Raw genomic sequence first — 14,491 nt, 5'->3', positions numbered from 1 at the left:
ATAACATGTAGGTGAATTATGTCATGCGATCATGTTTAGTTATTCATCATATCTTTGAATTATGTTATGTTATGCTATCCAGTTTAGATAGACATCATATATGTGAAATTATGTCATGCTATCTGTTTTAGTTAAACAATATAAATGTCAACTATTTCATGCCCTCTTTTTTCCACACTATCTATTGCATCTGTCTCTCATACAATGTCTGTTCATTCAACTATGTTTCCTGTTTATCAGCCATTTGAATTGGAGCGGGTGATGCCAGTATCTAGCGGACTAAAAACACGGTCTTCAAATAAAACAGTGCTACCTCTTGGTGGACATAGCACCCCGGTTGTACATGCACAAGAACCAGCCCTACCACACATAACCCAAACTCTCGCAGATTGTACCCCTACTACGATGGACAGAGAACCAGCTTCACCCAATCTAACCCCAACCCCAGCTGATAGTAACCCAGTTCCTGTTGACACAGCACCATCTCCACCACAGAGCTCCCAAACAAGAGCAGTTAGTAAGGCAGCTCCAGTGCCCAAAGGGCCAGTACTATCACGGCGAACCCCAACTCCACCAGTTAGTACGCCTATTCCTGTGGAGGAAGCACAACCAGCTAGTCATAGTTTAGCATCTATCACATTCGATGTTGTTAAATTGTATGTGCGTATCTTCCCATCTTGGAAATATTATACTGAAGATGAAGGAAAATGCGAGTTGCAGGTGTTTGTCCAGGAGTTATGTGTAAGTAATGTTATTGATGGCAATTACTTTGCTTCGTCCCATACATCCTACCTCCATGATGGTTATAATACATCAAGTTTTCCCATTTTTCTCTATAGAGAAGGACCGATTTGGAAACTCGGGATGAGGTAAGTTGTGCTAATACCTCTGCTATCTTCAAGAATGCTTGGTGGGAGTATCGGAATTACCTGAAGAAAACGTACTTCACCGGCAAAGAAACTCATAAAATTCCCTTACGTTCTCCTGAGACACATTTACTGGACGATGACTGGGAACGCCTTGTTCTATACTGGTCCCGAACCAAGAATGTGGTAAGGTCTATGAGCTCATTTTCTATTTTTAAGTATTATATTCTTGCATCTTACTGTACTCTGTTCATGTAGAACAAGTGCCTAAACCTGAAGAACAACTGTTCTAATTTAAGATTCCATTGCTACCATAGGACATCGATATATGTTTGTTTGATGCTTTTATTATGTACTAGTACTTGGCAATAGAAGACTTGGTAGTTTAATCATGTCCACCTTACTAATGAACTGGTTCACCGAAATGAGTTTCATATACTAGTACATGCTAAACTTGTTATGTGTCTGCTTGTTTCTTCTTTTAGAATGCTGACAGAATATTGGGGAAGAGTGCCTTATTAAGCAACGGTAAAGGAAGTAATGCAGATAAGGTTCAGGATAGTGACACATCCTGTCTTGGTTTAGTGTTGGAGTTACTGGCCACTACCGCTTGCACAAGCTATTCAAACTCACTGTCTGAATCAGTTTGGTTTCTTGAGTCTCAACTACAAGCTAAAAGACATCGATCAGCTGTGCTGCGACAAGAAGCGGAAGGACTGCGGAAGTCCCTGGAGCATTCAGATGCATACTTTCTGGTGCAATAGCAAGCATTGGAGGATTTTAGCACCAAACAGGACAAAGCTAATCAGCTTGCTAAGCTTATTGCCAGCATGGTGGATACCCATGATAACATTTCTTGAGCTCTTCTGAAGTTGTTTCAGTTATGCTCTTGTTTTGCTGCCGCGTTTATTTGCACTGGTGGCCAATTTTGACGGCCAGTGTATATGATATGCTGCTTTGTTCCCTATATTTGCACTGGTGGCGAACTTTGATGCCCAGTGGATGTAATATGTGTAATAGCCATGATAGCCTAGCGTTAGTTGCTTGATTATTTATTTCCTTGTTGTCTTGTTTATTTGTTTGCTTGTAGTCATTGCAGTTCTTTTTCCGCGGTTAACTAGTGGCTGCAATAACCTATTTTTTAAAACTAGGCCGCAATAACCATGGGCTAATATTTACTGTAGTGACACTGGGCCGTAGAAACAGTGGGCCTTCTATGGGCCGTAGAAACAGTAGGCCTTCTACGGGCCGTAGAAACAATGGGCCTTCTATGGGCCATATCATCAATGGGCCTTATACGGGCCGTATGATCGATTGGCCAAACATGGGCCAATAACAGGCCGCATTGGCCGTAAACGGGCTAGAGTTGGAATCGTCCGTTCATGGGCCGACCGTAACGGGCCATCATTAATAGGCCGTATTTGATGACGCTATGAAAATGGCCCAACGTATTAACGGACCACAAACGGGCCGACTGTAACCACGGGCTGAATTTGGCCCACAAGCAGAAAATGACAGTAACGGGCCGTAAGTAAACGAATGCTGGAAATGAGCCCAAGAATAAATGGGCTCTGAGAAGGCCGAAAGATAACATGGGCTGGAAACAGCCCAACGGAATAATGGGCCGTTAATGGGTATAAAGTGATACACTGTTCATTACTGGCCAGTTTCACCACGGGCCGTTAATGGGTGTAAAGTGATACACTATTCATTACGGGCCAGTTTCACCACGGGCCGTTAATAGGCCAAGAGTTACATAGGGCCTCATATGGGCCGAAAGATGTCATGGGCCATACATGGGCCAGAAGTGAAAATGGGCTGGAATCATATTGGATGGCCCAGATGATGCTACTAGGCCTAATTCGGATAGGGCGTAACGGGCTTTGGGTTAGCGGGCTGTAAATGGGCTATATGCGAACATGCCATTAACAGGCTTTCCATGGGCCGGCCCGCCACCTTTTGACCAAGTCAAACGGGCCGGCCTTTTCACAGGAATGGGCCTCTATTGGGCCGTGCCACGTGTCGATGTATCATAGGCGCCTATCTGACCCACTGACGAGCTGACACGTGTTTCGTCCGGCCAATAAGAATTTTACACGTGGAAATTTCCCATTGGTCGGGGCTAGTAACGGGTTATTGGATCCAAAACCCGACCTGATAGCTTAACGGCGTTCCGTTACGGTGGATGCCACGTGTCGGTCACCCTTGACGAAAGCACTTATGTGACGCGCGATTTATCGTCATGGAAGTGGACACTTCCGTGATGATAATTTTTTGGTAATGTCATGGAACACTTCTACGACAGCACAGGTATGACTATCTTGATTCTGTCATAAATTTGTCATGGATTTACATGCATGACAAAAAACGCGACCTACTGTGACAAACACGTATCATCACAGAAGTGTATTTTTTTGTAGTGTGGTGTTCGGAGCTCAATGATTGTGGTGTAAAGCTCTGGGCAAGCGTCGGAGTCTCCAATTAGGTTGTGGAGATCGCCCCGAGCAATTTGACGGGTACCGGTGACCGCCCCCAAGGGTTGCCAAAGTGTACGGGTTCGGTGACCGCCCCCAAGGGTTGCCATTTGTACGGGTTCGGTGACCGCCCTCAAGGGTCCCTTAGTGGAATCAAGACATCTTGCATTGTGCGAGGGCGTGAGGAGATTACGGTGGCCCTAGTGGCTTCTTGGGGAGCATTGTGCCTCCACACCGCTCCAAACAGAGATTAGCATCCGCAAGGGTGTGAACTTCGGGATACATTGTTGTCTCCGCGTGCCTCGGTTATCTCTTACCCGAGCCCCTTTACTTATGCACTTTACTTTGTGATAGCCATATTGTTTCTTGTCATATATCTTGCTATCACATAGTTGTTTATCTTGCTTAGCATAAGTTGTTGGTGCACATAGGTGAACCTAGTTGTTTTAGGTTTTGTGCTTGAAAAATTAACCGCTAGGTTTATTCCGCATTTGTTCAAGCCTAAATCATAATTATTTTAAAACACCTATTCACCCCCCTCTAGGAGACATCCACGATCTTTCAGCGAGGTCTATCCCTCAGTTCTAGGATGGCGCAATTTGTTCCAGATTGAAGGCCAGAGTAGTTGTAGGTGTGATTTCCCGAACACTGTTCGACGGCAGAGCTAAATCATGCTCATCGTGATCGTGTGGCGCACCTAACATGGGCTCGAATCCGTCGAAGATCAAGTCTCCGCGGATGTCGGCGGTGCAGTTTAAGTTTCCGAACCTGACCTGATGGCCAGGGGCGTAGCTCTCGATCTGCTCCAGATGGCCAAGCGAATTGGCCCGCAGTGCGAAGTAGCCGAATACGAAGATCTGTCCAGGGAGGAAAACCTCACCCTGGACCGCATCATTACCGATGATCGAACGGGCCATCGAGCCTTATGGTGACGGCATAGTGGAACTCTCAATGAAAGCACCAATGTTGGTGTCAAAACCGGCGGATCTCAGGTAGGGGGTCCCGAACTGTGCGTCTAAGGCGGATGGTAACAGGAGGCGGGGGACACGATGTTTACCCAGGTTCGGGCCCTCTTGATGGAGGTAATACCCTATGTCCTGCTTGATTGTTCTTGATGATATGCGTATTACAAGAGTTGATCTACCACGAGATCGTAGAGGCTAAACCCTAGAAGCTAGCCTATGGTATGATTGTATGTTGTCCTATGGACTAAACCCTCCAGTTTATATAGACACCAGAGGGGGCTAGGGTTACACAGAGTCGGTTACAAGGGAGGAGATCTACATATCCGTATTGCCAAGCTTGCCTTCCAGCCAAGGAAAGTCCCATCCGGACATGGGACGAAGTCTTCTATCTTGTATCTTCATAGTCCAACAGTCCGACTAAAGGATATAGTCCGGTTGTCTGGAGACCCCCTAATCCAGGACTCCCTCACCCATGAACCAGGCTTCAATGACGATGAGTCCGGCGCGCAGATTGTCTTCGGCATTGCAAGGCGGGTTCCTTCTCCGAATACTCCATAGAAGATTTTGAACACGATGATCGTGTCCGGCTCTGCAAAACAAATTCCACATACCACCGTAGAGAGTATAATATTTCCACAAATCTAATCTACTGACAACTTTTCATAACGTGACATCACGCCATGGTCGGTCATTATGCGAACCGTTTTTCTCAACCAGCTACTATGCGTATTGCGAGGCGGTTTTCTTGGCATGTCTTGTCGAAGCAGAGATCGTGTCCCCTTATCATGGGATTCTCATCAATATGGGTGTGGGTAACCAAACCATGCCATCAATTGTGGCGCTTGGGGAATAAGTGAGTTTACCAGACAGGTGGGGAGGCGCATAGCTCCTTCCGCCCTTATAAAGGGACAAGGACTCCTCCTTTTCACCCGCGCCTTCTTTTTCCCTGCCCATCCATTCTTGCGCACTCGAGCTCCAGTGCCCAAGTTCGCATTTTCTTCATAAAACCACTCCAAACATTTCCGGAGCGGGAGGCAAGTGGATGGTCTCCTCCGTTACGGAGGAGAATATTACGAAGCTCCGAGAAGCTGGATACCTGGCCGCAGACATCACACACCGGCTCCCAGACGAGGGGCAGATCGTCCCTACTCCAAGACCCCATGAGAGGGTTGTATTCCTCCCCCACTTCGTCCGCGGGCTGGGATTTCCCCTCCACCCGTCCGTCTGCGGGCTCATGTTCTACTACGGGCTGGACTTCCATGATCTAGCCCCCAATTTCATCCTCAACATTTCGGCATTTATCTTCGTGTGCAAGGCTTTCCTCCGCATCAAGCCCCACTTCGGCCTGTGGCTGAAGACCTTCAACGTGAAGCCGAAGGTGGTGGTCGGCCAGCAAGCGGAGTGCGGAGGCGCCATGGTGGGCAAAATGCCTAATGTCACCTGGCTCGAGGGCTCCTATGTGGAGACCGTGAAGGGGTGGTAATCGGGGTGGTTCTACATCACCGAGCCGCGCGACGCCAACTGGGTGGCGGCCCCCGAATTTTGATCCGGCATCCCCACGTGGCTCACCTCCTGGAAAGAGAAGGGCCTATCCTGGGGTTCATCGGTGGAGCTGACCGGACTCCAAAACCGCGTAAGAAATATGATAAGCAAGAAAATCAAGCTCGTCAACATGGTCCAGGTCATGCTCTTTCGCCGGATCCTTCCGTGTCAAGGACGGGCATTCAATATGTGGGAGTTCGACCCGGCCAAGCACCAGACGCTGCGAGAGCTTTTTGACATGACGCACCAAGACGTCTGGAGGGTGCTATTCAAGGCCGCCGAGGTACCTCCTCCCCTTACCAAGGATCGCGGACTCAGCGCAAAGCGCCCTTCCAATCCGGTAAGCTCTTTATATCTCATAAGATGTTTCGTTCCCCGATATAATCATGTGGGCGATCTAAGCCTCCATGCCATTTGACAGGAATGGGTCGCGATAACGGAGCAGATCGATTGTCCGGCCCCACTGCCCGAGGATCCAGCAAGTGCTCTCTTAACTGAGGTGCTGGCTCCAGCGCCCTATGAGGCGCTGGAGAAGAAGGCCAAGAAGAAGGCCACGGGGACCAGGAAAGGTCTTCGGCGCAAGGTCATATCGGACTCATCATCCGATAACACCGAGGCACCCTCCTCCCATGAAAACAAGGAGGAGGAAGAGGAAAGTTCTCCCCCCCTAGCCGGGGGAGACAAGAAAAGGAAGGCCGCCCCATCAGGGGAAGCTGAAGGGTCCAAGAAGGGAAGGACTCTCCTTCCGGACTGCTCCACGGCGGCTGCTGTTAGCGACGAGGAGTGGTTACCCAGGGACAAGCCCCTGGCGAAGTCATAAGTATCTAGATACCATAATAGTTCTTGGTATGTTTTATTTTATTGCTTCTTATCATGCCGAACATGATCATGCAGCCCATCCAAAGCCCATATTGACGTATCCTCTTCGGATGAGTCTTTGGGCCTGTCGGAGATGAATAGCGATTCACTCCCGACCGCCTCCTCCCCCCGCCCTACGGACGACGTCGAGGTGCTGTCTCAAAGGGTACCGAACCAAGGGGAGACAGTTCCGGAAGCGCCCCAAGGCGACATTCCGGACGCTGGGCGCACGAGGGGCAAGACTCCCATGGGCTCTAATGCCGGGGGCAGCAAGTCTGTGCTGATGGCCTCTGTCCATCCAGGGTCATCGGACAATTTGCTGGAAGCGCTTCGCGGCGCTTCCATTTACGAAGAGCACCGCACTATCATGAGTGCGGTGGTCAAGAAGATTCAGTCCGCCAAAAGCGGAATGGCTGAAGCATGTGCCAGCCTCCTAACAGGATTTGAGGTAAGTAATCAAATTATGAGAAAATGTTATAGCATAGACAGTAGCCCCTGATGCTCTGTTTGGTGTTCGGAAGAAAAGCCGAACAAAGGATCAAATAATAACCATAGGAGTCTAATCAGAATATGTCTATGTGAATAAGTAGGCTTCACTGCTGGCCGCTGCCGCTCACACGGCGGAGGTCTCCGCACTGAAGCGGGACCTTGAGCGGTCCGAGGAAGAGCTCGGCCTTACCAAGAGGCAGCTCGAAGAGAACAAAGGTAAGTGATACCTCGTATGTTTATTGATAAAGAAAAAGTAAACTTGTCATCGGATTACAGGATCGTCATGAATTTTGCTAGGGGCCATGACCGAAGTGGCAGCCCCGAGGAAGGCGCTATCCGAGGCCGAAAGCAAAGCGGCCAAGGAGCGCGCCGAGCGCGAGAAGCAAGAGGCCCAAGTTGGCGAGGTTCAACAAGAGCTCCAGGAGTTCGTCAAGAAGTATGAGTCCTTGGAGCGTGACTCTAAGACACAAGGGTCCGAGCTTGCAAAGGCCCTCGAGAACGCGCAAAATGCCAAGGCCGAAGCCCAAAAGGCCCTCCAGGAATTTGAGGCGGTCAAGAAGATAGCGGCGGGTAAGGCATTCATTATGCAAAGCAAGCATGTGAAGGAAACTTTCCTTTTACTTACCCGAATTCGGAGTTCTCTAGGAGCGTTCGCAGATCTACCCCTCAGTGTGTCGGATGCCGCGGAGTTCTACCGGGCCGAGGAAGAGAGCTCGACGAAGAAGTTGTTCTGGTCTTAGTATACTGGGACCAAGATTTTAAATAGCGGATAGCGGGGTGATAGCGGATTGAGGTCGGCGTAAAGGAATACGGATAGCGGGTGATATTGCAGACGCTATGCACACGCATAGCGCTTTTGTAAAAGCACTTGCAAATTACATATTATTATGTATATTTCTAATCAGTTGAAAACAATATGACACTTGAATTGAATAATTGGTCCATCAGGAAATATTCAACCATGTAAGTAGTAACCATGCAACCATGTAAGCACTTGAATTGAACAGAATTATGCAAATAGGCAACCATATCATGATATCAAACAACAACCACCAGCATATTTGGTTCATAGGCACTCATCCTCAAATAAATAAGTTCAGACTTTGTAGTCTACATCCATCAAGCCATGACCTAATTACCATCCATCCATCACAGAATGAAAAACAGAAATGAGTGCATGACACATTAACAAAGTTGACAAGTGCAACAAGAGTGCACGACACCGTCAGGCCACGACCATCACGCAAAATAAAAACAGATTCAAGTCAGATCATGTAAGAAGCAAGATTCAAGTCATTCACCATCCTCTTCATCTTCAACAGTCAGATCGATGTCCACTTCTTGGTCTTCATCATTGTCCTCCTCAGCTTCTTGGTTCTCATCCTCTTCTTCCATTTCCTCTTCTTCTGCCACTTCCTCCTCATCTTCAACATCTTGATTTGTACGAGCTCTTTTGCCTCTAGTTCTTGAAGCTACAGATTTTTGTTTCCCCTTTGAATTGATGTCAATTTCAGCTTCATCTTCAGATGACTCATCATCTTGTAGTAGCTCTTCATCCAACATCCACTCATTTGGTGGCTCATCTTCAATGTATTTTGCAAGCAGTGGGTCCCTTTCCCTCTCAGAGTACTTGGAGTCCAGCCTCTTATTGAACATCACATAAACAAGATCATTCAACTTCTTCTGGCCTAGTCTGGTCCTCTTCTTTGAATGTACCTAAAACACAAATACAATAGTACATTCCATTTAGTAATTCACATGATGCAAACAAAAAATGGTAAGAAACTAAGCAATTGAGGAATAGCTTAATTGGGGATGTTATTACCCTCTCAAATGCAGACCAATTTCTTTCATATGCCGAAGAACTGCAAGTTAAGCTCAAGATTCTAATAGCCATCTTCTTCAAGTCCTTTGCAGAAGTTCCATGCACGGTCCACCATCTTGCTGCAAACAAGCAAGTCAAACAAATAAATAAGTACATCACTACCAGGTTGCAACATTCAGGAAAGACTCTCACAAGTTCTAGAATTCTTACCAGGAGTGATAGTTGCTACTTTGCGTTGTCTAATGGCCATGTCAGTTCCAAATGAATCTATGGCTTCAGTATAATAACTAAGCTGGGAGACAATATTGTCTTGCACCTCTATGTTATTTTTGTACATAACAGATGCACACTCTATGACTGCTTCCATGAAATCTTCTTCAGCCATTTCACTCTGTCTATCATAGTAGAAGAAAGGGTTCAAAAAATAACCAGCTTTGTGCAGTGCTGTTTTCATCTTGTTATCCCACCTTCTATCTATGATCTCCCAAATAGGACCATATTTTTTCTCAACATGGTTGAGCCGGACTACTATTTCCTGCTTTGCTTGGAGAAGATCACCATATAAGAACCCCATGGCTGGAGTGTCTCCATCAACCCGCCTAAGCACATTGGCAAGTGGCTCAAAATAATTCACTAGCAGGTTTATCTTGGCCCAAAACTTATTGTCCATTACGAGCTTGTACACACGTTTGCCCAATGGCTTCTTAGCATAAATACTGCCAGCCCAATCATTTGATGCAAACATTAGCTTCAGCTGCTTCCTCTTCCCATACAAACTCTTCAAGTTCAAGTAGTGACTTGCAAATCGAGTAGCACCAGCTCTGACTAAATCACCTTTGGCATACTTGCGAAGAATAGCCAACAATCTAGTGTGTGCATAAAAGAAAATTGTGATGGTCTTACCATTGGTAATTGTTGAGCTGACTATGGGTATATTTCCAATGTCTTGGAGCATTAGGTTGATTGTGTGGGCCGCACATGAGGTCCAGAATATTTGAGGATGCTTCTGCTTAAGTAATTTGGCTGCTGCAATATTGTTACTTGCATTGTCCGTGACTACTTGAACAATCTTTTCAGCACAAATTTCAGAAATGCAAGACATGACCAAGCTGAAGATGAACTTGGCATCGTGAACCTCCATTGAAGCTTTAATGGCACGGAGGAAACACATGCCTCTAGAAGAATGGGCAACCAAATTCATTAAGCTCCTTCCTCTTCGATCTGTCCAAGCATGAGTCATTATAGAGCATCCAGTAGCAACCCATGCCTCCTTTTGGACCTTCAACATTTCATCTACCTTGCTAACTTGTATCTTCAACAAAGGACTGGCAAGCTGATAAGGTGTCGGTGGCTTCAATCCTGGACCAAACTGTCCAATTGCTTCCACCATTCGAGCAAATGATTTAAGACTAGCAAGATTATGTGCAAGGGCACCCTCAATGATGAACTCGCAGATATAATCATAAGTTGTCTTTGCTTCTTTGATCTTGTAATTAACACTCATCATTGTTTGTTTCCCTGCTCCTGGCCGTGCACGATACCTATCCATTTTACCCTTGATCATAGGCTTCTTAGGAAGTTGAGAGCTTCCACTTGCTACAGGAGAAAACTCAACAATTTCACAATCTTCATCCTCATTCCCACCCTGATCATACATCCCTCTGACCTCCTCTCGCAGTGCCAACATTTTGTTTAGTGATTTATCCTTCTTTTTATCATTCTCAGCTATCAATGCACTCATTTGCTCTCTAACATGATCAGGAACCTGCGTGCAAGGTACACAGTCCTTTCTCAGTCCAGCCAAGTGCTTCTTAAATCTTGTAATGCCACCATTATAAAAGTTCAAGCAATATTTGCACCCAACTCTGTTCTTGGTCCTAAACTCATCAGTAATTGGTAAAGCATGCTCCTAGGCTGCATCTTTTCTTGTTCTACCAGTTGTGGTTGCTGCTGTAGACGAAGCCCCTGATCCGGTTGAAGACATTGTGCTAGTAGCCTACAACTGCAGGAAAAGAAACAAACATAAGCTATTAATTTGACTGAATTACCAGTGCAGATCATGCATGATGCAGATAGTTGATTTGTTGAATTACAAACCTGTGCAAGTGTATCGCTATAAACTGAATTTATAAACATAAATTTAACAGTACAAATAAAATGCAGAGACTGTACTGAGTATAGTACTATTGTGCTAATTTATCATTATCAGACTAAAATTTGTGCATCTGGTGCTTCAGTACTTGTTCTAGCTGAGAGAACTAGTAACTAGTAAGTGGTTAGTTCCGCAGTGAGCAATGGCCTATGTACTGACGTACTATTCTATACTTGTATGCTCTAAGCCCCTTGCTCCCCGCCCAATTTCATCTACGTACTAAACTATGCATCAATTTGTGTATATGAAAAGCAGAGAAAAACCAATACCTTGACTCTGAACCGTGGTGAGAGCTGCCCGATTGGAGCAGAGCAGAGCAGCCAGACGTAAGGAGCAGAGCACGAGCAGTACGGCGTGGAGGCGTGGAGCAGGAAGGGGACTGCCTCGTCGCTGGTCACCGTCCTACTGCGGATCTGCGTCGAGCAGGAAGGGGACTCCCTCTGTCGCTGTCGTCGGAGATGGCCCGTCGTCGACCTAGGGAAGTGCGTCGAGCAGGAAGTGACCGCCCAGCCGGCTGCCGCCTCAACAAACGGGAAGGGAGCAGGGGCTATGGGGGTTGAGCCATCAGCCGTCCGGCCAGCCTCTCCGTCCGGCCTCCGCCCGTCTAGCGTTAGCTGTGCTGCCGCTGGGGAGCCGCCGCCCGCCAGCCGCCAACCAAAAAGAAGGGGAAAGAGAGGAGTGCATTGATTTAGGGTTAGGGCTGGCTTGGTTCAGTGCGCGTCTCAAATTTATACCAGGTACAAGTCCGCTATGACCGCAACCAACGCTACCTAAATGTACGCTATTGCGCTCTGACAGCCGCTATAGCGGCTGCATCAGCCAAACACGCTATTTCCTAGCGCAGCATTTGACTTGTAGCGGCTAGGACACGCTACCGCAATAGCGGCCGCAATAGCGTTCATAGCGCCCGCTATTTAAAACCTTGACTGGGACCAAACATCCGATGCCCTTGAGCGACCAGTTGAAGCAACTGGTCGAGCTTCACAAGGCGGCCGAATTGGCCATGAAAGGCCTCATAGTTCGGATGTGGCCTGGTGAGCCCCTGCCTGGCAGCTATTTCGGCTTGGTAAGGCGGCTCGTGGACGCGTGCCCCCGGTTTGAAGTCATAAAGTGGTGCATCTGCATTGAGGGTGCGCGCGGGGCTTTTGCGCGGGCGAAATTGCACTGGGCGAAGATGGACGCCGAAAAGCTGGTGAAGGAAGGGCCGCCGGAGGGCAAGGAGCATCACCACCCTGAAAAGTATTATGACAGTGTCCTGAAGGGTGCTCGCCTTGTGGCAGAGGAATGTACTAAGGATGTAATATTTGAATGAATGTACTTTCTGATCCTGTAATGTGAACCAAGTTCATATGCACTATGTAGCACTTGTTTGATTTAAAATATTACCTTCTGTGCGGCCGTTTATAAAATTTGAGAGTTAGCCAGTCGTCGGCTTCTGCCCCCATGTAACTAGTACTGAGGTGTTCGGGATAAACCTGATCACTCTTTATCCCAGTTTTGGGTCCTTCGAAGGTGGTGTTCAGCACAACGAACCAGGCAATCGGACTATAAAGCTTTATCACTCTCACTTAGCCATAGAAGTCTACAATTTTAAATTTTGGCGAAGCCCCTGGTATTCGGAAGGCCGAACTTGGGGTGCTATGTACGCCTAAGTCAGACAAGACCGACTCCTCGCCCGAAGCAGAAAAAATCTTTAAGGATTTGAGACCTCTCAAACAGCGACCAGCTCTCGCCGCATCATGACAGTCAGTTTTCGGCTTTCTCTACTGAGGTGCTCGTCCGGAAGAACCATGACACAATCGCAGTAGTTCTCCCAGTGCTACCTTAGCCGATATAGCGGAATGTAAGGTACCAAAACATGGGAGCCGGGCGAACCCAACTATTGACCCAAGACATGATTCGGAGCTGATGCATATAATGCTATAAGTTCGGGGTGCCGCACTGTCGAAAGTGTTTGGACTTTCCTTGCCGTGTTATGGGGCACACTGAAGCCCCTGGCGCACTGGACGTACCAGAACGTACGGGTGCAATTTCTCGTAAATAGGCAGACAGGAAAAAGGATGAAGAAATGTAATAATAAGCTAACGCTGTACATTGTTATTGAAATGATACGTCAAAGTGTATGTATACAAGTAGTGCAATAAGCAAAAAATAGGACTATTTGACATGTCCTATCCAAGGGCAAGCTACGTGTGGGTATGTAAAACAGGTATAGTGAGTGTTATCAGAGACCACCTGTGGATTCCCTTGTACATCAAAGCTTCTTGCTTCCTTGGTGTTTCCTTCCCGTGATGGGTCCGATAATCAGACTACCGGAGAGGGCCTTTGGAGAGTAGGGGCCTGAAAGGAAGAAAATGTTAAAGGTATATGGGACCAGAAGCGGTTGAGCCGCATTGTAGGCTGTGCCGTGGTCGTGCCTCCGCCTATGCCCATGGTATCTTGAGTGCATAATTATGTACGTGCGACACTAATTTCGCCGCTTGAATGGGGCTAGGACGGAGGCCGAACTGCTAGGCGAGCTCTAAACGTGCCTGGCGATCCTCTTGCAGGGTACTCCAGACTTGCTTGAAGGTGTCCGGGGTCTTTTTCGCTGAATTGGCGGTTTGCCTCCTAAGGCTGCTTTGTGCTTCTGCTGCGAGGGCCGCAGTGTGTTCCTCCGTGCGGAGTGAGCGCTCTGTGTTTCCATTAACTGTTATAACCCCACGAGGTCCTGGCATTTTGAGCTTGAGGTATGCATAATCCGGTACCGCATTGAATCTGGCAAATGCGGTTCGTTCGAGCAATGTGTGATAGCCACTACAGAAGTGGACGATATCGAAGATTAATTCCCCCCTTCGGAAGTTATCTGAAGATCCGAAGACCACTTCCAGTGTGATTGAGCCCGTGTAACATGCCTATACACCTGGGATGACACCTTTAAAGGTGGTTCTGGTGGGTTTGATCCTCGAGGGGTCTATACCCATTTTGTGCACTGTATATCCTGATAGAGCAGGTTCAGGCTGCTGCCACTGTCCATAAGGATCCGAGTCAGGTGAAATCCGTCAATGATGGGGTCAAGGACCAATGTGGCAGAACCGCCATGACGGATACTGGTGGGTGGTCCCTGTGATCGAAGGTGATCGGACAAGAAGACCATGGGTTGAACTTTGGGGCGACTGGCTCCAACGCATAGATGTCCCTTAGTGCATGCTTCCGTTCCCTCTTGGGAATATGGGTTGCGTATATCATGTTTACCGTTTTCACTTGTGGAGGAAATTTCTTATGCCCTCCTATGTTCGGTGGTCGGGGCTCCTCCTCGTCGTCGCTATGCAGCCCCTTTT

General features: G+C 47.5%; 1 protein-coding gene across 1 annotated transcript; it reads right to left on the bottom strand.

Moving 5' to 3' along the window:
- Positions 1 to 8,404: 8,404 nt before the first annotated feature.
- Positions 8,405 to 10,171, bottom strand: LOC125521468. The gene is made up of 3 exons (XM_048686517.1): positions 9,230 to 10,171; positions 9,020 to 9,138; positions 8,405 to 8,910 (listed from the first exon to the last, which is right to left on the bottom strand). The coding sequence occupies exons 1-3, from the start codon at positions 10,158 to 10,160 to the stop codon at positions 8,488 to 8,490; spliced, it is 1,473 nt and encodes a 490-aa protein (XP_048542474.1). The 5' UTR covers positions 10,161 to 10,171; the 3' UTR covers positions 8,405 to 8,487.
- Positions 10,172 to 14,491: the final 4,320 nt, after the last annotated feature.

This window comes from Triticum urartu, chromosome 7 (genome assembly GCF_003073215.2).
Source record: "Triticum urartu cultivar G1812 chromosome 7, Tu2.1, whole genome shotgun sequence".
Taxonomy (NCBI): Eukaryota; Viridiplantae; Streptophyta; class Magnoliopsida; order Poales; family Poaceae; genus Triticum; species Triticum urartu.
This window is presented reverse-complemented; position numbering and strand designations above follow the sequence as displayed.